This window comes from Rattus norvegicus, chromosome 10, assembly GCF_021556685.1.
Source record: "Rattus norvegicus strain SHRSP/BbbUtx chromosome 10, alternate assembly SHRSP_T2T, whole genome shotgun sequence".
Taxonomy (NCBI): Eukaryota; Metazoa; Chordata; class Mammalia; order Rodentia; family Muridae; genus Rattus; species Rattus norvegicus.
The window spans coordinates 35,385,361-35,406,410 of record NC_141543.1 but is presented as its reverse complement, the minus strand read 5'-3'; the positions used below and the strand labels follow the sequence as shown (position 1 = coordinate 35,406,410).

Below are 21,050 nucleotides of genomic sequence, written 5' to 3'. Positions count from 1 at the left end.
GATAAGGCTTCCAATGATAATACAGTAACAGATTCGCGTCCCCAGTGACAATGACAGGAGACAGCATGAAGACTGAAATAATCCCATGGATTTACACACCCTCTTCACAGTTTCCTCTCTCTCTCTCTCTCTCTCTCTCTCTCTCTCTCTCTCTCTCTCTCTCTCTCTCTTATTCAAGATACAAAAGTAGAAGGAACCATTGTGGAAGATGAAGAGGACCAGTACAGAGGGGGACAGATGGAGACAGTGTAGAACTACATTATACGCATGTAGAGAGTTGGCGTATCCTTTTCTTCCTTTTTAGTCAGGGTTGTGCTATGGACCCTTGTGCTTCGATCTCATTGCTTTAGTCTTCATAGTCCAGAGATTATGGACAAGGGCTAATGGATCTGTTTCTGAAACCCGTTATTTTGAACAACAAATGGCTTTTGCTTTCATATTAAAAATAACAATGGCAAAGGTAATAACATAGATAATATGAATAAGAGTAGGAATCCCCAAACCAGAAAAGGTTATGCCCATAAACACTGTACAGTGTTTGGTTTGTAAAATGTACCATAATAAATATGTGGAGTGGCATAAGTAGTCACTTCGTCATAGTTATGGGAATTGGTAAATCTCATACATGTAGATTTTCACTAGGAAAGTAGAAAACACTTTATATTCAGTATCATACTGTCATCAAGAAAATATTATGTAAAAGGTCTATTAAAAACAATGCTAGGGGAATGATTAAGTAAATAATTACTCAGCCATAAAATGGACTACAATATACCCACTAAAATATATTTGAGAAAAACTTGAACTTATGGGAGACCTCTTTGTTTTGAGACTTAAACTAGAAAACCAGATATAAAATTACAAAAAAAAAAAAGAACGTTTCTTATTCTCTCTGATAAAACACTTGTGAGTATACATAGAAAAGTATACTAACAGTCATCATCTCAAAGAGGTGGGATGAAGGGTGATGGTAGTTTTTTCTGTAATTCCAAATCGTCTCTATGAGTTTGCAATGGGTTCACAATGATATAAGTAACTTAAAATATTTAAGGCTCATCTATTCTAGAAATAGCAATGTTCTTCCCTCTTCAGTAGCCCAATTTCAGGGAATTGGGAAACCGCACATACTGACACGGTTAAGTGGTTTCCTCAGGGACTTCCTCAGTGTCCAGCCTGGTGACCCTCGATGGCGTCTGAATCCTTTCTCTACCTACTAACCTGAAAGAAAACACAGGAATTACCTCACCTCTACCAGTTTCCTTGTCTTATAAGTGGGTTAAAAATGGAGCCTGACGGGGGCTGGAGAGATGGCTCCGTGGTTAAGAGCACTGATTACTTTCCCCAAGGCCCTGAGTTTAATTCCCAGCAACCACATGGTGGCTCACAACCATCTGTAATGGGATCCAGTGCCCTCTTCTGGTGTGTCTGAAGAAGACAGCTACAGTGTACTCATAACATAAAATAAATAAATTTTTTTTAAAAAAATGGAGCTTGACTAGTGCAGACTTTAGGGGGTGGAATAGGCAGGTGTGTTGTACATTTCAGAGTCATAGAAAGAAGATTTAGCTAATAAGGGAAAGTTAGTGGGGAAATGTGGACTACGAAAGAACAACGGGATGAAAGCAAACAGCCCTGGGAATGTGGAAAGGGAGTAAAGAAAGGAAGAGCTCTCTATTCTGCCTGGGGTTGCTGGAGTTTCCTGGGGGAATCATAGGAGGAACCACCCTCAACTGTCTAGGGCTCTAGTTTTGGACAGATATTGCCAGCAGGCTGGAGGGGTCCTTCCCACTTTTTCCTCAAAAAGCATCATCCTACTTGACCCAGCCAAGGGGCATGGACGAAATTCCCTGTCCCTGGAGGTCATCCAGGTTTTGCACAGAGAGCTTCCTGCTGTAATTGCGTGCTTTGGGTAGCTGGTCCCGACCTCCGACGACAGTGTGTCCTTGAGGCACATACATTCATTGATGAATCCCAGCCAGTATGTCAATCACTGCATCTTGACACCCCCTCCCCATACCCTGCCAAAGTATAGAACTATTGATCTTGTGCTGTAGATTTTTCAAAAGAAAAAGAGACTGGAACACAAGTTCAAGCTGTCTAATACGAAGATCGGGATGTTTCTAATAGAGATTCAAATGTATCTTATAAAGTTCCAGCGAAGCGTGAAATGATTATCAAAGATTAGAAATTGTTTTAAATTCATAATGCCTTGGTCTTTCTGATGCATTGCTAAGTAACAAAACAAAACAAATCTTACTTGCTATTACATAGGACAGTTTCAGGATGAGATAGACATTCGCAGGAAAAGAGACAACAAGATCTATTATGTCATTGAAATAATATTACTGGCTCACTTTTAGAGAGTGTTTATGCTTAAAAGACTGGTAGGGATGTGGTCAATCTTTTTTTGTTTGTTTGTTTGGTTTTTTTTGTTTTTTGGTTTTTTTGGGGGGGTTTTTTGTTGTTTTGTTTTTGTTTTTGTTTTGTTTTGTTTTGTTTTTTTGGAGTTGGGGACCGAACCCAGGACCTTGTGCTTGCTAGGCAAGTGCTCTACCACTGAGCTAAATCCCCAACCCCAGGATGTGGTCAATCTTAATAGTAGTTTATATACATTTAATTGATGCTTCCTAAATTATCTAATGTAAGCATGGAGTGTTTTGCAATTTAAAAAAAAAGGGAAAACAAGGTTTAATGCTCTAGTGGGCGCCTCTCATCATTAGCTTGGACAATGAACAAGGGATCAGCACTGCAAACATGGAGAAGCAGAACAGGAAACAGTCTTCTGAGAGCAGTGGGAATAAATCTTATGAAAAGGCAAACAGAAATAAAGTTGCCCTCTCCCACCCCATCCCAATATCTTAGGAGAAATTTCCGGATACACACTTTAAAAGCTGAAGAGTTAATTTATCACTATCCTGAATTTGAAAAAAAAATTAAAATTTAAATAATTTTAAAAAGCAACCTTGAATACTTCCAGCCAAATGCTTTATTGGCTTTGAAAACCAAATCGTGTTATATCACACTAAAAAGATTAGCTACCAAGACCTTCTCAGATTGCATTATATCGCTGAGATTCCATAGGAAGCTCAGCTCCTGCATCGGCTGTTAATAGCTCTCTAATCCTTTACCAACAATTTATAGTTTAGAAATGGCAACACGTCTTAAAGATTAAAGCCATGTGACAAATAGTTCATGTCCTTTAATAACCAAATCGCATGCCTCAGATCCGGGCACGGGCCTGTCTGCCTTTTCTTCTATACAGTTTTGTGGGTAGGAAATAATACTTCACGTCCCTATTACATGAGTGATGAATGGGGCCGTTGGTTATGGTCTGTTATTTGCTTGGCTATGGTCAATATGTTTTCTTTGGACAGGGATTTCTGTGATTTATCTCTCCACTGGCCTTATCACTTATTAACTCTGAGGAGACAGGAAAAAGCCAAGGTTGTATATGAGGCCTGGTGGCCATTTAGACCTCTAATGTCAGGGAAAATATTCCTTTTAATGATCCCGTTACACTAGCTACTCATGTCCTGATTACACTCCACTCCAAATAGGAAATACGGGTCATATTTCTTGGGAAGTATATACAAAAAATATGCAAAGTAATGTGCTTCCTTCGGACTGGTTTTATTCTTTGAAGAAACAGCTTTCATTTCATAGATGTCACTGAAGTACAATGGTTGCTTTTACAGATGGTGGCTGCTGTACCCATTATGGTACCCACAGGGTTCAACTGTACAGATGCCAGCAGATTCTGAATTACCAACACATATAAGATCAGAGAGGGGGAAATCACATTTTGTGAAAATAAATCTTCCCTTTGGTGGAGAAAAGGGTTAGGCTTTACCCTTCATACCAAAACAAAGGGAATAAACATTCTTTCCACAACTGGATCTTTTCCTTTAATATGACTAGTACTTTCAGAGTCATTTTTAAGGCATAGGGACAAGCAACCACCTTCAAATCTTTGTTACTGACTCATTTCTAATCAGGACGGGACTGGTGGAGGATCACAAGGAGGGGGTCCATTACCCTCTCTGGCAGTTGAATCCAAAGTGAAAACCACCTGATTTATAGAAGGTGGAGGAGGGGAAAGACGAGAAGGAGGTGGACAGCAAGCCAGCAAGCCAGCAAGCCAGTGTGAACATTCTTGCCTACTTTTCTCCGTTCTTTGTGAACGGCTGTTAGGCCTGTGTTTTTCCACAATGAACAAGTCTGTAGGATATTGCCCTGCATAAGCATCTTTGGACTCACACTTTCCCTGAATCTTACAAGACCCTTGGGAAACACAGCAAAGTCAGAGCCCCATCATCATTAAACCTGGAAACAAAGACAAGACATCTGCTCAACTTAAGTCCTCTGATCTCCCTCACTTCACCCCCACCCTGTCTTTCCACTCTTCAGGTCTTGACTCCTGTCAGTGCATCTTACCTCCTCTGATAATCACCCAAATACGAGCTGCTAGTTAGCTTCCTTGGTGACTTCAAAAGCTCTTGAGGAAGACTTCCAACTCCTGTCCTGGTCTGCAGTCCCTCCTTCTCGGGGGGGGGGGGGGGGGTGTCAAACGGTAAAAATGTCACAGCCAACTGCCATTTCAGGAAACTGCCCTTGGTTCTAAAGATAAGTATCAACTATTCCTTGTGGCTTGCATTCAGTGTCTTCTTAAACACTCCGTCTCTGGATAATTCTCTCTGCCCAGAGGCCTACACCCTGCAGTGATCCCTGTGTTGATGCTTGGTCATGCTTAAAGTCTCAGCTCACATGTCTTTTCTAAGGAGAAAAGTATCCCTGGCTTATCAGGGTTCCTTTTCCTATGTGCTTATCTGAAACCCTTTTTTATTTTGGGGTATTTCCCAGGTTTAACATAGCAGATTTAGGAACATCCATATTAGTTCTAGGACCATAAGATCAAAGAAAACAAGGACCTTGCGTGCTTTGGTTCAACTATATTTTAGGGCATTGCCTAGAACTGGTTTAGAACACCTAGAATAGAACAGGGGATCTACGAACATTCTTGTAATAAATAAATAAAGGAAGCAGGGAAATCATAACTGAAGCCAGATATTCTGAGTCCAACTCCAGTCTAGGAAGAAATAGTGTCTGCATGCCAGAGAAAGTTGAAATGAATACACTGTTAACCAAAGAAAGTTCAAGTGATCAGTTCTTAGGATTTTTCTTTTAAATAGGAACAACATTCAGACTGTCTGCTCTTTACATTCTGGGTTTATTTTTAGACAACACTCTTACCAGAGCAGGCACCATCAGAACTACATTACCTGCCTGACCTATTTACTCTTTAAACACAAATACCATTAAAATGTCTTCATTTTATAGGTGAGGAAATGAAAAGTATTTACTCCGCAGATCTAAACCCATTTTTCCCTTATCAGAAACCCCAACTATTGTGTTCTATGCATGAAAATGTCAAGTGCAGAGGGATAGATTCTTAATTAACAGATTCTATTTACAGCCCGTGTCATCCAGATTACAGCAATCAATGAGGACCCATTGATCCTTGGCAATATGTTAATCAATTATCAGGGAACACCTATCAAAACCTCACCAGATACTAAGTCAAGTTGCTTCGGTGCAGCTTACAAAGTCACAGAAACCTGAGAAAGGCTATCTCTTTCTTTATCAAGTTAGTGGCTCTATTTCCATTTCTGTTTTACCCACAAACAATAGAAAGAAATTTAAAAAAAAAGAGTTGTGACCATAAGGAAGCTATGATGAGGGAGTGGCCCAATTGCACGGCACAAGAGAGATGGAATGTCAGAAATTCTCCTGTCAATTAAGATCAGCTGTGGGGAATATCAACGTTACCCTACTCCAACTGGTCCATTTTACAATGCAAAAAAAGAGTCTAGAGCACATAAGAATCTATCCTAGGTTTCTTGGTAAGGTCAGTGCAGAACCTGAGTTATACTACAGGCCTCTGTCTCAGCCAGTGCTATCCACTCTCCTATAGTGGTAAGAGTATGATCAGAGGAACAGAATTAGAACTGTACCTAAGTCTTGTATGTGCTTGTACATAAGGCAAGTGTGAAACCCCGGGTAAATGCAGAATGAGTTTGAGGCATAGTAAAGAGTTGAGGAAACATGGAAAAGCTGAGAGGGCTATGAACGGCAAGGCAAAGAGGTTATGTTGCAGCTTATATCTAGTGAGCCAACGGGGACAGTTGCTACAGCGTAATGATAAGATGGTAGCTTTTTAGGAGTTCTATGCAGCAATGGTCCCAAAGTGGCAGCTTTCATTTTGTATGGGAAGCACTACAGGAGAAGAAAAGCCCAAGGCTTTGTGGGCTGAAAGGTCTTGAACCTGGAGTCGAAGCCGACTCTAGCCTATACCCTCTGAAGGAGGTTGGTGATGGGCAATGCCGATGTTAATGTGTCCTGAAGAAGAGAGGAGGAATTCACAGGTGAAAAAGAGGAGCAAACCCATGTATTTTAAATGGGAAAAAAGAAATCAGTGCCAAAGTAATTCCCAAGTCAAGACCGACAGTCAAAATATTTCTCATCCAAACTATGATTTGGCCTTCAAGAGTCCATGCATTAAATTCTGGGCGCCCAATGTGGCAGCATGAAGAGTTAGAGCCTAAAGAAATGTGATTGATTTAATTAGGCTATTGGATGTGCTGACCTCGGAAGGAAGGAATTCACTTGTAGACTCCCGCTCAGTTCTCATGAGAATAGGTGGTTATGGAGAGTACAAACCTAAATCCACCAGCCATCGGCCTCCCTACTTGACCTCTCTCACCTATGCTTACTCCACAACTCCATCCACCATGATGTGAGGCAGTCCATGAGGTCCTATCCAGAGGCCCAAAAGATGGGACCGTTTGGACTTAAGACTTTCAACCTCCAAAATTGTGAGCTAAATAATCCTATCTTCTTTATAAGCACTCAGTCTAGGTTATTTTGTTGTGACAACAGAAAGTGGAGTAATTATTTAAAAATCTGTTCCTTGTTTTCATAATGATCCATACATTGCCTTTTCTATTTGTCGTTATGTCAATGTACTGGTGCTTATGATTCTGTTACTAAAAACTCTTAAAGGCATATCTTAGATTTCCAGGAAGATGAGGATGGTGGTAAACAAGATGTGAAGTATTTGCTCTAGAAAGGGGGACTCAGAAATGATGGGTGCCGCTTCAGCAACCACTCTGCAGTACAGAGATTTTGTGCTCTGGCAGAGGACCCGAGTTCAGCTCCCAGCACCCATGTGGCAGCTTGCAACTATCTATAAGTCCAGTTCCAAAAGACTTGATGTCCTTGCCTGTACTCCATCGGCACTAAGTACCCATATGGTACACATATGCACATGAAGACAAAACCCTCACACACAGAAAATAACGATGTTTTAAAAGAATGAATGACTAAAGACAATAGCCACAGTTTAATGCCAACACTAGGACCTGGCTTCTTTCTAGATGTTACGCGTTTCTCTGATTCTACAAACAACCCTAGCAAGTTATCCTTTTCTTCTTGTAAAAATGAGGTGACTGTGGCTCAGAGCCGTAATATGAAGATCTCAGAAATAGCTTCTCCAGTAAATGGCAAAGCTGCGAGCTCAATCTATATCCATTACCTTAAATGGAAGTGCCCAATCCCTAAGCTACTCTGTATTAGTGGCAATTAAAAGGAAATAGATAGAAAGAAAAGTGGAGGGGGAAAGGTGAGAGGGAGAGAGAGGAGGGTTAAAACAAATATGATCAGGAAAGAGCAAAAAAGGAAATTAAGAGTCATGAAGATCTCTTAGAATATATTTGCCCACAAGGCCCATCCTGTGGGCAGAACAATATGCTATGCATTGCCAGGGAGAAATACAAACAGGAGGTAGTTTCATTCCTCAGTTAATACTCCATTTGGATTGGCTCTTACAGGGGCCACAGTCAAGTGAACAGGGTTAGAACGGGACAGCAGTTGGTAGAAAGGTTCTGATAGGTGGCTTAACCAGCCAATCAGTTGAACTGACAGTTGATCACGCGTCAGGGCTCTCCCTAATCTGTGGGGAAGGGATATTACTTTAAGTACAGCCCCAACACACAGGATAAAGCTGGCCCTATATCATCTTGTGGTCCTTTTATATTTTTTATTTTTATTTATATATTTTATTTATTTATGTATTTATTTGCTTATTTGTTGATTTTTACCTGGGCACGGAACCCTTTCCTGTGAAGTAATTACCAGAATGAAAGCAAAGTGTAGCCCCTTCAGATGTAGCCCCTTGTTATTAGAAAACCCCATTCTAAGAATTTTAAAGAAACAGCTAAACAGCTCCTAAGGAATTTTTATTAGCATCCAAGTTCACTGAAGCCTTAGCAGGGACAGTCATGCTCCTAAAGGAAGCCGCTCATTTAAAGACTGAAGAGCTATAAAAACAAAACATACAAACAAAGGGGTGTGCGAAGCTACTGGGGAGACCCTACATGGCCAGTGAGATGGGTTGAGTCCTGTGATCTTATATTTTGTCTACCTGGACTGACTGACCAGATACAAGATCGTAGAACTCTGAAAACAATCTTATGATGGGATGGCGTTTTAATTCCTTTTATTTAGAAATGTAAAATGTAATGTCAGCCCTGCTCTCACATTGGCTAAAGAATTAGGAAACACGAAGTTTGATCTGCCCAGTGCTGTTGGGGCTTCTGTGTTCTTTAAGCCAGGACTCACTCTTCCCCATGACTCTGATTGGAACACTCGAGTCTGAGGACCAGTGATGGAGAGTTGCAATCAGCATCCTCAAGAGATTGGTCGGATTGCTTCCCCTAAAAGGTGGGTCTCTACTTGTATCGACTAGACCAGGGTGTTCCTTCATGGTGTGATTTTCCTGGTTTTGCTTAAAGTAGATTTTTAGAGCCTTTCACATTCCTATATCCCGACACTCCTAAGCACTCTGAAAACAGTAGGAGTGCCTTAACTAGGGTGTTACTCCTCATTTCTGTGATATTTGCTAGCTTCTTTTTGAGGGGAAAAATTCCAGTGACATTCCATTAAGAAACAAGATTCGTTTGCCAATCCAGAAAGGCAAGCCTCACATCTTGAAGTAGTATGGATGTTAAAGATGAAGTGTGAACTTCTGGGAGTGGGCGGGAGAGCGGCCTGCACCAGCACAATGACCTAAGCAGTTGTTTGGATACAAAGAACATACAGGCACTGAGACCCCTTCTCTCCACCTTCACTTGTAAAGAATGACGAGACCCTTCTCTCCACCTTCACTTGTAAAGAATGACGAGCAGAGAGGTAAACTGAGTAAGCCCCAGGAGCTGGGAGGCTAGCCGTAACTAAGGACCCACCACAAGGACAAGCCACATGCCAGTGACCATGAGGCTCAGAAGATTCCTAGTTAAAATCACATGACGTCACCGTAACTATGAATAGCCAAGGAATCTTTGTCCTCATTTCTTTCCATTTTTATTTTTTTAACACAAGAAGAGGCTAGATTTCTTCCTAGGATACATTACAAATGGCATCTTCTTGTTAGTCGCCCACATTTGAAGGCATAAATTCTCCTTCAGATTCCCACAAATGAACATCTCAACACACATTCTTCCAGAATCCCTTCCCTTAGCTTGCAGATCCGCTGTTTTTATCTTTGCTCTTAATTCCAGTGTGATACAGCTTTCCCAAGATGTGATTCCTTAAGTTGGTAGCAATTTTTGAATGGTTTTTTTTTTTTTTTAAATCTTAAATAATGGTCAATCCCTAGGGTTGGTTTGTTTATTTGCAGGGAGGGGGTTGCTTTGTTTTGTTTTGTTTGAGAATTTATGTAATGGTAGTGATTTTTAAAAGAATTTTACGACCAGGTGGCTCTAGGGTATATTTTACTGAACACTGATTAACAATAATTTCTTCTAAATGAGACTTGACCACAAAAGGGAGCCATTAATGAGCAAGGACATTGTCACCAAAGCGGAAGCCATGGCTGACTGCTTCTGGTGCCTCCCACCCCTTGAACATTTTCTTTTTCTTCCTCTCGTCTTCTTTTCTTTTTCTTGTTCTTAATAGCAGAGTAAATAAGCAACCAGCAAGGCCTAAATGTTTTCGGCCAAGAAAACTCTAAACTCCTCAGAGAAAACATTTGGCCTCTGTGGTTTTGTAATATGTTCCAGAACAGCGAGTCCAGCAAGGAACACTGTGAAAAGCTCCCATCCCCTTGGAATGATGGTGGGGAATGTTACAGTATCAAAAATTTCAAGTGGTCCTTTTCCTGCGAGCCCATAATGAGGCTTGTTTTAAAAAAAAAAAAGAAAGAAAGAAAAGAAAAGAAAGGAAAGGAAAAGAAAAGAGAGAAAACTTACAGTGCTATCTGGAAGTTCTCATGGGAAAAATGAATGGCAAGAAACCCTAGATTTAAAAGAAACAGCTAATCCGCTATTTTGATTGTTCTTCAAAACTTATGCTGAACCAATGAGCCTAATTAAAAACACTTGGCCCACTTCTATAAAGCACCATAGCTTTCTCTATGCTTCGTTTGTATACACCACAAAACTCCAGATAGACTTTTTTTTCAAGCACTCACTAACAAAGTGCTGACTTCGTTGGGATGGCGGAGCTAATTTCGTGAACTCAGTGTGAAACCTGAGCTAAACAAAATTGTGGTAATTTTCCTTAATTTGTAAAAGTGATTGGAGTGCAAACAAAATTTTCCTCTTGGGTCAATCCTATAATTTTCAATTAACTAAAACTAATCGGCAGGCAGGCACCAACCTTGTATTTTGTTTAAAGGGCTGGGAGGCATTTCTGAGGGTCAAAATGTATTAACTCGGTTTGTCTGTCTGTCTGTCTGTCTGACTCTGTCTGTTGGTGGTGGGTTGTCATTGTGAGAGAGAGAGAATGGGATGAGTATAGAGCATGCTTGGTTTGCTCCACAGTATAAAATTATAGGGGAAGATGCTTTGCGGGAGAATGTTAGAACAAAGATGAAACCAGCTCGTTGGATTATATGGCTTAATTAGGATGTGCTAACAGAATCGCTTCTTCTGAGCTCCTTTGTATGAAAACAACTTCCCACCTACACGGAGAGGCCTAGTGGACCCTCAATAACAAACGGGGAAAGAAAAGCTGTGACTGGATGTGGATGGAGCTAGCCAGGTGATGTGACGCCAAGGGCCCTCAAATTTACCAGGCTGCCGCCTGTAGTTCCTGACATCAGCCAACACCTCACCTTTGAGCGTGTAAGAAACAAAGAATATGCCCACCCCTTCCATAGTGCATACTGAATTTGAAGAGATCCCAGGGTGTTTGCTTTGCCTATTACATATATTTCCACATCCTGCCAGACTAGGTCCTGCCTGATTGGCTGTGCCTGGTAGGAGGGATTTCAGATGCACCCTGTAACCCTAGCCGCTTACCACAAGGCAGGTCCATGTGCCAATGCTGTTGGGGGCGGGGGAGGGGGCTGGTAAAATGCAGCTTACTGGGATAGAAAGCACTGACCCAGAATAAACTATGAAAACTACCATAAGTGTTAAACTCAAATGCTATGGCAGGCTAGAAGAAAGCAGTACTGTCCGTCAAAGTTCAACCTAGCCCCATAAAGCAAACTCCAAAAAGCTGGCCAATCTACTAGAGGGAGACCTTGGTCCTGTCTAGGTCTGCCCTGCTCCCTATTACTTTTCAAGTTATTTCTCGAAGTAGGCAACCATTTATTTCAACATGCAAAACCATTACATCTCCATAAGCTCTTAGTAATAATAATCAAAGCAATTTCTTCGATCCTGTATTTGTTGAAATGGAGAAAATCTGTCTTAGCAGAAACAAGATTTTACACACACACACACACACACACACACACACACACACACACACATACACGATCAAGTAAAACATCTCATGAAGTCAACAGAACTCGGTGGGTGCAATCTGCAGGCATGCTTACCTGTATAGATGAATCTGCCTGGTGTCCCTTTGCAGAACTGCTTGGACTTGTAGGACAATGTGACTTCCACAACACCGGGGATGTGCCGAGGAGGTGTCTGAACACGGATGGCATGAGGAGTTATCAACTGCGGGGGACATGGAAGGAGGAAGGGTCATTGGAATATGTAAAGGACTCATGTCACAGCTGCCCTACCGCTCTCCATAAACAGAGCTCTAAAACACGTCATTAACCTGTCAGTGGACACAATCTGGATGGAACCTGTGGAAAAGATACCGACAACAACATTTACAAGTGCTCTGCTTACAGCCACAATAGCATTATCTGGGTTTTCCTTCACAGCAGGCCCTGGATTTCCCGGTTTGGAAAGGGAATATGGCCCTAATGAAATGGTTATCTCCTACAGGATATCCTTTGGAAAACCTGGTCCCAACAGATGCCCAAATCAGAGTAGAGCTTTGCCATTCCTTTCCAGAGGGCATGGGCCTGGTGTTTGAACTGAGCACTTAAACGCAGGGAGAGCAGAGGTAGGAAACAGTAGGCCTGGGCATTCTAATTAGCTGCAGAACACATGTATGAGACGTCCAGAAGCCCATTTGGCACATAACTACGAGAGGCACAATCAAAGCATTTTAAAGGGGAGAGCAAAGGATCTGCCTCCCTGGAATAGCTTAGGGCTCTGGATGAACTAAAGGTTCTCCATAAAAAAGAAATGGAGGTTGGGGAGAAGCCTGCTGGATGGTTAGCCTTCCACTACTCAGTAGCACATGCACAGTGAGGAAGTTCATTTCTGAACTCTATCGGCAATCAAATTATACTATAAAGCAGAATTTATTTTTTTATTGCTCTTACTTCGGTTTATATAAAGAAAATGTTATTAATGGTTATGAAATAGGCATTCTTTGAAGAGAAGAAGAAAAAGACCATGCCTGGCATTTGACTGCTTGACCTGTGATAGAACTGCATTCTAAATTATCTCTCTGTGTGAAGTCAGTAATGGCCCAAACAGCTCGACACCATGGCACAGGCCAACACACAGTAGATAGAATATCCTCTATGGGCAGTCTCTAATGAGTCAATGATAACTTACATTAAACTGTTGGATGGCATCACAGTAGAAAGAGGTTTTATTTAAATGTGAAAAACACCCAGTTGACATGTTTTGCACTCGAATCATAGGTGAGGTGATAAGAAACCGAATGCAGACTCTGATTCCCAGCAAGGGAAACGGTCTTAGCACCTTGTGACGGGCAGAAGGGCAAGAAATCTGTTCATGCCAAAATCCACAACCTATGTTGCTACATGTTCCTAGAAACTTAAGAGAGAATGCTGGGCTAAAGTCATCTTAGGGCTCAGAAGTGCGTTATCCTCTTCTCTCGAATACACAGGAAGTCTGAGCTTACTGACTAGAAATTAATAGTCACAAAGAAATATTGCACTAACACTGGAGTTAGGGGAACTCTGGAGACCAAGTCTATTGCTGTGGCTTATGTTTTCTGGGAAGCTAAGGGTTAACTCACAGAAAGCACCAATGATAGTGCCTTAAAATTTTGCACTGGGCCTGGGAGCTCCTGGACTCTGGAGGACAACCTACTAAATGGACAGAGTACCAAGCTACCTTCTAAATATGTGCCTCTATTTACCCCTCAGTGAGCCCAGCTCTCAGTCCTCGACAGAAATGCATCTTTGCGACGGGGACGGAGGTTCATATGGAAACTCACACTGGTCAAAGCACAGATAGCAAATATCTGTGGAGGGATATCCGTGAATGGGACATCTGGGTCACACTGTCTCCCACCGAAACACATCTACCTCTAGCTGAGGAGCTGCTGGTGCCTGCTGGTAAAGGGGGAGTCAATATTCTTTAGAGATGTGGCCCCTGCTGGGTGGACTATGCTCCAGCCAATGGCCCCACCCATGCATACAGGGCCAACACTAATTAGACTCAGTTAAAAAAAAGAAAAAGACAAAAAGAAGTCAGGAGATAGATCTTTAGGTGTAGCTTGGGGTATAAACAAAATACGTTGTATATATGTACGAAGCTCTCAATGAATAGATTAAAAAAGAAAAAAGTATTCTATTCACATTGAAATCCTTCCAAAGTGTTTCAAATGCTGTCTAAATCATGGAAAGCATGCAATGTAACTTAACTCTGATAAACCAAGGCCATGTTTGGAATCACCTGCCTTACGTCTTGCTGTAATACATTAAAGTACTGAGTGATTGCTAAAATATGAAGTGCTTGCTGTTCTCAAGCCCTAAAATGCTTCCAAACAGTCCAGCACTTGAAATTACTTCTGTCTTATTCTGTGTCTCTGTCCTCTGCAGTTTGTAATCTGCACTTATAATCTGTAGGTATAGAAACAAGGAGATCAGATTTAATACTGTATAGAGAACAACTACAGAGGTCCAGATCCTTCTTTGCCTAACCATGCTTGGCTACTCTCTGACCTCCCGACAACATGTTCTCTGTGCAGTCAATAAAAGTCAGAGTGGTCTGCCTCTCTGTAGGAATTTAGACGATGACAACATTCGTGATATGACTCCTAGAAACGGATTTACTGTGTGCCATCAAGAAGTTCCCACTTAGCTTTCTTCCACTGAACAGTTTTTGAGACCAGGAGAAACTCTCGAGTCTTTGTGCTATTCTTAAAACGTACTAAGGAGAGGCAGGAGAGATGGCTCAGTAGGAAAGAGTACACCAAGTATTCTTACAGAGGGCCTGGGTTCAGCTTTCAGTACCCAGCATCCACGTGCAGGCCATATGTAATTCCAGTTCCAGGGGATCCTGTCTTTTTTCTGACCTCCATAGGTATCAGGTGTGCACATGCCATTTATACATACATGCAGCTAATACACTCATGCACAAAAGTAAAAATAAACACATCTAAAGATATGTTACTAAACGAATTCCATATTCTAAGCATTCCTGAAGTAAATTTATGTGTAAATATGCTCATAGTTCTCCTAGACTCCAGTAGGCACAATAATCCTTACGGGAATCCAGTCCTCTTAACCCAGTAATAATTAACACATTCCCCAAAGAACTTACTCTCAAAGTGACAACCCAACTAGCTTTGCACTTCTATCACAGCGGAAGCATGGGTTGCTGTCTCTATTGTTTCAATAAGGAAAAAGAACACTTTTCAACTCAACGCTTGTGGCTTCAATAAGTAATGAAGTAAATATTTTAAGGTATTAAAGATTTGGGGGGATGGCTTAGTGGTTAAAATTGCTTGCTGCTCTTCTAGAAAACTAAGTCCTTGGGTAGCCTCCAACTGCTTCAAAATCAACCCAGCTCTTGAGGGTCTTTTGTCCTCATCTCTTAGGGTACACATGCACACACACACACACACACACACACACACACACACGTCAAAATAAAAATAAATCTAAAATTAAAAGGTTAAGACAGTAATAATAAAAGATCTCCACTAAAAAAAAGCGTTTATTCCTAAACTTACAACTTTATATGTGATTTATTTATCTTCCTTGTATATATGTGTTCATCTCCTATACTTTCACAGGAAGTAATACTATAAATAAACTACCGTGGGAAAATATTATCAAAATTAAAAGCAGGCTAATGCCAGTTTGGAGTACTATGTATGCCGTGTGATTACACAGAAATTGCATGTGTACCTGAGAGAAGAACGCTCACAAGGTAGGCAGTAACACGTTAACAGAAGTGGCCTCTTCGGTTAAGTGTTCTTTGGTGACGTTCAGTTTCCTCTGACTGCCTCTCTATTCTCCCCAACTCTTTGACAGCAAATATGGGTGAACATTACAGTCAAGGGAAGCCATTTGGCTCTGTGTGAAGATGGAGGACTCATGGACTCTTCATGGCCTAGAGAGGCTACCCAGTCACCGGGAAGCAAGAATATGGTGCTCTCCACTGCCTATATGAGTGTTTGTTTTCTCCAGATTCAGATAACAGAGCCAGAAGAGCCCTGTGGTGTGGGCCCAATGAGACACAGGCTCATTACAGACTATGGGTGGCAGAGAAGCCTCTGAGAGAGAGACAGATGCAGATGTGGAGGTGAACGAATAGGGCTCCTCGTGACAGAAGCAGGGGAACGAGCAGAGAAGACCGGAGCAGAGGCAGCAGCTGCACGTGTGGAGGCAGCAGTCTGAAGAAACCACCTGCAAAGTCTGGAAGGCCCGAAGGAAAGCATGCGTCTGTGTGTGGTCTCTTGCAGCATCCGAGGGACACCGGGAGTAGGGAAGTGTGGCCCACGAGCAGTTGGAGTACTAAGGAAAACGGGCTGTAGGATGCTGGGGGCAGGTATGTCTTTGGGAGAACTCTCTCCTCTGACAGCCAACACCATGTGCTCTCCATAGCTCCCTCATTCCCAATAATGAGGGTGATGACCTGAGCAACAATGACCTTTGCAGTCTTCTCACGGCACACTCAGCACTGGCCTAAGCTCTTCCTGGTGACTTATGCCCGATAGACTTCAGGGGGCAGGTATGGCTGTTAGCTGGTTCACAGATAAGCAAAGTGGATTTCAGGAAGGTTTAGAAGCCTAACCAATTAGAAGCAGCAAGCTCCCCTGACTAATGGCTGTCATCACCCTGCCACAGCTGTCCTCTCTCTCTAGACTGCTTATCATTTTACAATAATTTCTGGACTTTAGCCCCCCTCCTCTGCCTTTGAAAATATCAATGGCATCCTCCTTTACCTTCCACATCTGGGAGCACCAGAAGCACACAACCGTTCTCCCTGTGAAGCTAAGCTAAGTTCCCCAGCAGAGCTCAGAAGCAAGTCAGCCGTCAGCCTACATGTGTCTTCTAGCCACTGCCTTTATATAAAAGGAAAGCAATGGGAAGTGTTCAGCCATGTGCAAAAAGAGGACTAGAAGACACACACATGGCTTCAAGTTTTCCTCACCAGCTTCACAACCCTGAACTACCTGCCACATTAGAAAGTCGAATTTAAAAGAATCAAGTCTAAAAGAAGACTCAATGGAATAGAGAAAAGGGAAGGGGCAGTTTGTTATTGTTCTATGGAAAACTAATTAACACTAATCATCAGGGAAAAAAAAAACTCTCAAGTGGGATCTAGGGCTTTGAACATAGACCCTGAGCTCTGCAATTGCCACGATCCATGCCTCAGTTTACCAGTTGAATCATAGCCTACAGGAGCTCGGATCTTCTCTGTGGGAGCTCAGAATAATATTAAATATGTTTTGTGTTTGGGTAGTGCTTCTCCAGGGATGCTAAAGCGCCTTCTAGATTAATTTTTTAATTTATGTATTAATAATTCTCACAGCATTCTCCCTCCTTCTCAATTAGAATGATAATACCCATATCTTTTGAGATAGGCAGGGGTGCTGAGTGATGGACACAGAACAGACACTTAACTAAGGAAGCTGTAAGACAGTGCAACTCGTAATTAAAGCTTTGAGACCAAATACATTTTAGGAGCTCTAAGAAGATATGAGTGTCAGTAGCCAAAGAAACTGACTTACTGTTCTTTCTTTCTGGAGCATTCGTCTTTGTGTAACCGGAAATGACACTTTAAAATATATCTATATTTTAGGGCCAAAAAGATGGCTCAAGGGGTAAAGGGGCTTGCTGCTAAGTCTGGTGACTCAAGTTCAATTCCCTGGGACCCACAAGATCGAAAATAGTGAATCAATTCCCAAAGTTATTCTCTGGCCTACACACACACACACACACACACACACATATATAAATAAATAAATAAATAAATAAATAAATAAATAAATGTAAGAAGTTGTCATGAGAACAGCACGGTTCAACTTCTACACGATCATCCATATATTTTGGTTTGTTCCCACCTAATCAGACTTCTTTCAGACACTAAGGTCTTTCATTCCAAAAGGGTGCCTGTCTGGTCATCAGAATGTGATCTCTTGGGAATGAAGGGAGGGAGGAAGAGAGACAAAGACTGAGACAGAGAGAGAGAAAGAGAGAGAGAGAGAGAGAGAGAGAGAGAGAGAGAGAGAGAGAGAGAGCAAGCAACACAGAGGCATTGAGTATCACACAAACATTCTGGTTTTCTTTATTTCTTTCAAGAAACAGCTAAAACCAATGTTTAGCAAAAGAGGTAGGGTCTCATGAATCCCTAAAGATAAACTTGGGAAGGAGACATTTAAAACTCAAGTCTCAGGTACTAAATCCCATAGGGGAGTTAAACCTAGCTTTGGAGTAGCCAGTGCTATTTCTGAAAGTCATGTATAATTTCTCTCAATATAGACATAGGTATAGATAGGGCCTAGAGGCCCGCAGAGCGGCGTTTTTAGCTGCTGTCTGTGTCCCTTGCATAACATATCAGTTCCAGAGAGATAGATGGTTGATCTGTTTTGCCTGTACTGGGTCCCCGGGAGTCAGCCAGACCTTGAATTAAGTCAGTTCTCATGAACTAGCCCTCACAAGTGAGGTAAAGACTGAATAAACTTCTCTGTAAGTGTTCAGAGAAGAAATGATCAGGGCTAGGGGTGTAGCTGAGGGTAGAGTAACTGCTTAGCATGTTTGAGGGTCTGGGTTGAATCCCAGAACCACCAAAAGAAAACAGAAGAAATAACCAATCTCACTCCATTCAGAGTTCTTTCTTTTTCCTAAAAAATAAATAAATAAATAAAAATAAAAACAAAAAGCTTTTTTTACTTGGCTACCACAAACCTCCTGGTATCATCGTTAAGCATTCCAAAAGAACAGTGCCGGGTGCCTTGGACCAGGAAGTTAACTGTGACCTTCAATCAATGTAGCTAATTGTCTCAAAACAGAACAGCAACGAGATCGATTTCCAAAATAACAGATTGGGAAGAAAGGAACTAAAATAAACATGCTGCACTCCAACTGCCCCTGCTTTTGTGGGTTTATTTATTTATTTATTTTGTAAGTTGTTGTTTAAATAAACCTTCTCCAGCTCCCTTCCCAGGATGTAGATCTCAGGCCAGCTGGGCTGCACCGAAAACGGGATGGTATCCCGACAGTCTGGGAGCAGAGAAGCGCTGTACAGCAAAGGTCCAATGGAGGCTCACAGTGCAGCCCACTGGCTCTAAGCAGCACAAGGAGCTGTATTCAGACCAGCCCGACCGTGGCTCCTGACTCTAGCATGTGTCCCTGCTTCTGTGTTCCCGCTTAGAAATGGAAGCATAAGAAAAAGGAAGGCCCAGTGTAGTTCTAGAAAGGGCCAAATACTTGTTCTCAAAGTTCACAGTTTACAGGGAAACTGCTTGTGGAATGAGAAAAGGGGGTGGGAAGCCCACAGTGAGAGGCAAAATACTGACAGGGAACGAATCTTCCTTTCGCCAAGAGGGCTCCACGGAGGAGGGTTTCAGGCCCTTCAAAGGTATACAGGAGATCAAAGCAGTGAGATATAGAATCATCTAACGTGCGTGTGCTGCAGTCCCTATTTGCATATTGACCCACTGGTATTTGCACATATAGACAGTAATGTGTCATTTTGCACACCCCTTCAGAATGAGAGATAAGTAGACTCTAGAGAAAACTGAAGTGGAACCTCTTTGGACGTGGTGGCCCTCCACCGGCTCTGGCTTGATGTCTTTCGAGGACGCATTATGCGGATCCTGCTGTTTCTAGCGGAATTTATTAGATCTGGCTGCCAGCTCTTCCTCCGTGACTCAGAGCCGAGCCGCCATGCTTTATGAATAGTCATCAATGCACTGCCCAGTAACTGGGTTCTGCCTCTGCTTTTCCATTCCACTCTGGTCGCAGAGCTGTCCTTTCTGCTGTCACTGTGCCTGTTCCCAACAACCTGACTCTGGCACGCTGCTTCTGAGCTGTACCAGGGAAAAGGATAACATAGCTTCCCCCTCCCCGCTTGGTAAGATTCCATCCTAAAATTCTGTGGGGGTAACGTAACTTTGACATCATTTCTCTAAATTGTGAGTTGTGTTGTGTTATCAGAAGACTGGGAGATGACTCAGAACTCGCATGGACTTGAGCTCAAACCCAGGCTTTGCAAAGAAGCATCTGGGAGAGTAGAGGAGTTTGGGCAGGCCTCTAGCCTGCTGACCTTCAGTATCACGTGGGATACTGGAGTGGGGTTCAACTACCCACACGTAACATGAATAACCAAATCAACGCCTCAGAAAGAGCTGCCTTTCTACTAGGTAACTTCGTCATTTCCAGTTGACTTCCGCTAAGATATCTGTGTACGTATTCATCGCGCTGCGCTACAACTCTATCTAAAAGCCACGTCTATTAACGAAAACTAAGTCATATCTATGTAGCGGTGAATGAAGCCTCATCAGAGGGAACAATTGAATGTACAGAACGTGTGAACTAATTAATGACATTCACCAAATGTAACACCGCTGCTATTCAGGGCTTTGTGTAAGGAACAATGAGGGGTTAAGCTGAATTTTTTACAAGGACATCACCTTCAAGGGAGAGGGGAGAGTCTTCATTTCAACCCTTAAACTATTTCTGTCTTTAAAAAAAAAAAAGACACTAGCTCATTTAGAAATGATTCCCCATAAAATTACTAGGGCTTGAAAACTGTTCTCCAAGTTTAATGTAACTGATCCACACAAATAAAACGCATAATTCTGTATCGTGTCTCTTCCATATAATAGGTAGTTAATACATGAAATCAATATAGACTCGAGGCACAGATTTAGGGAAATTCAACAGCTGCAATTGTGTTAAATCGCACACGTTAACAACTTTGAGTTAAAGGGAGTGGGGTGCAAGGGACAGGATGTGTCAGAGAGAAGTGCATGAAGTCGGCCATAAATGTCTGAGGAGATTTTAAGCTTTCAGAACCCTGAAGAGCACAGGCTGTGGTGAACAGTCACTCGACAGACCAGGAGGGAAGCTCAGGTAGCCTGTGGTTGCGGATGTGGAAAAGAAGGTGCCCCAGGGAGGTCAGCATAAACCCCAGAACAAAGACTAAGGGAGAGGAACCTGGCGTGTGTGGTAGGAGGAGGAAGTCTCAGTTCAGAGAGTCAAGGGATATTCCAGAAACCCCAGCACTAACTGTCCAGGAAAGCAACACAGTGGCCCACAGAGAGCTCTTTCCCTTGTGACGTGCCGCAGGGCTGTAGCCAGGTGCGGGTTCTCTTTGCTTAGGCACGCCATGTTTCCCGTGCTTTCTGGTTGGCGGTTATGGGTGGGCACACACACTCCTCCTGAACACACCACGAACTCGTTGCAAATGTCAGTGTAAAGT

The 21,050-nt window shown here is 42.3% G+C and overlaps 1 protein-coding gene across 22 annotated transcripts in view; it reads right to left on the bottom strand.

Annotated features, from left to right (window-relative positions):
- Ebf1 (EBF transcription factor 1) overlaps nucleotides 1–21,050 on the bottom strand; it is a 389,987-nt gene that overhangs the window by 71,481 nt on the left and 297,456 nt on the right. For all 22 annotated transcript variants that reach the window (XM_087569389.1, XM_087569400.1, XM_087569384.1 and 19 more), the window contains 1 exon segment: nucleotides 11,885–12,011. In XM_087569389.1, coding sequence (XP_087425515.1) covers nucleotides 11,885–12,011 — 127 coding nt within the window.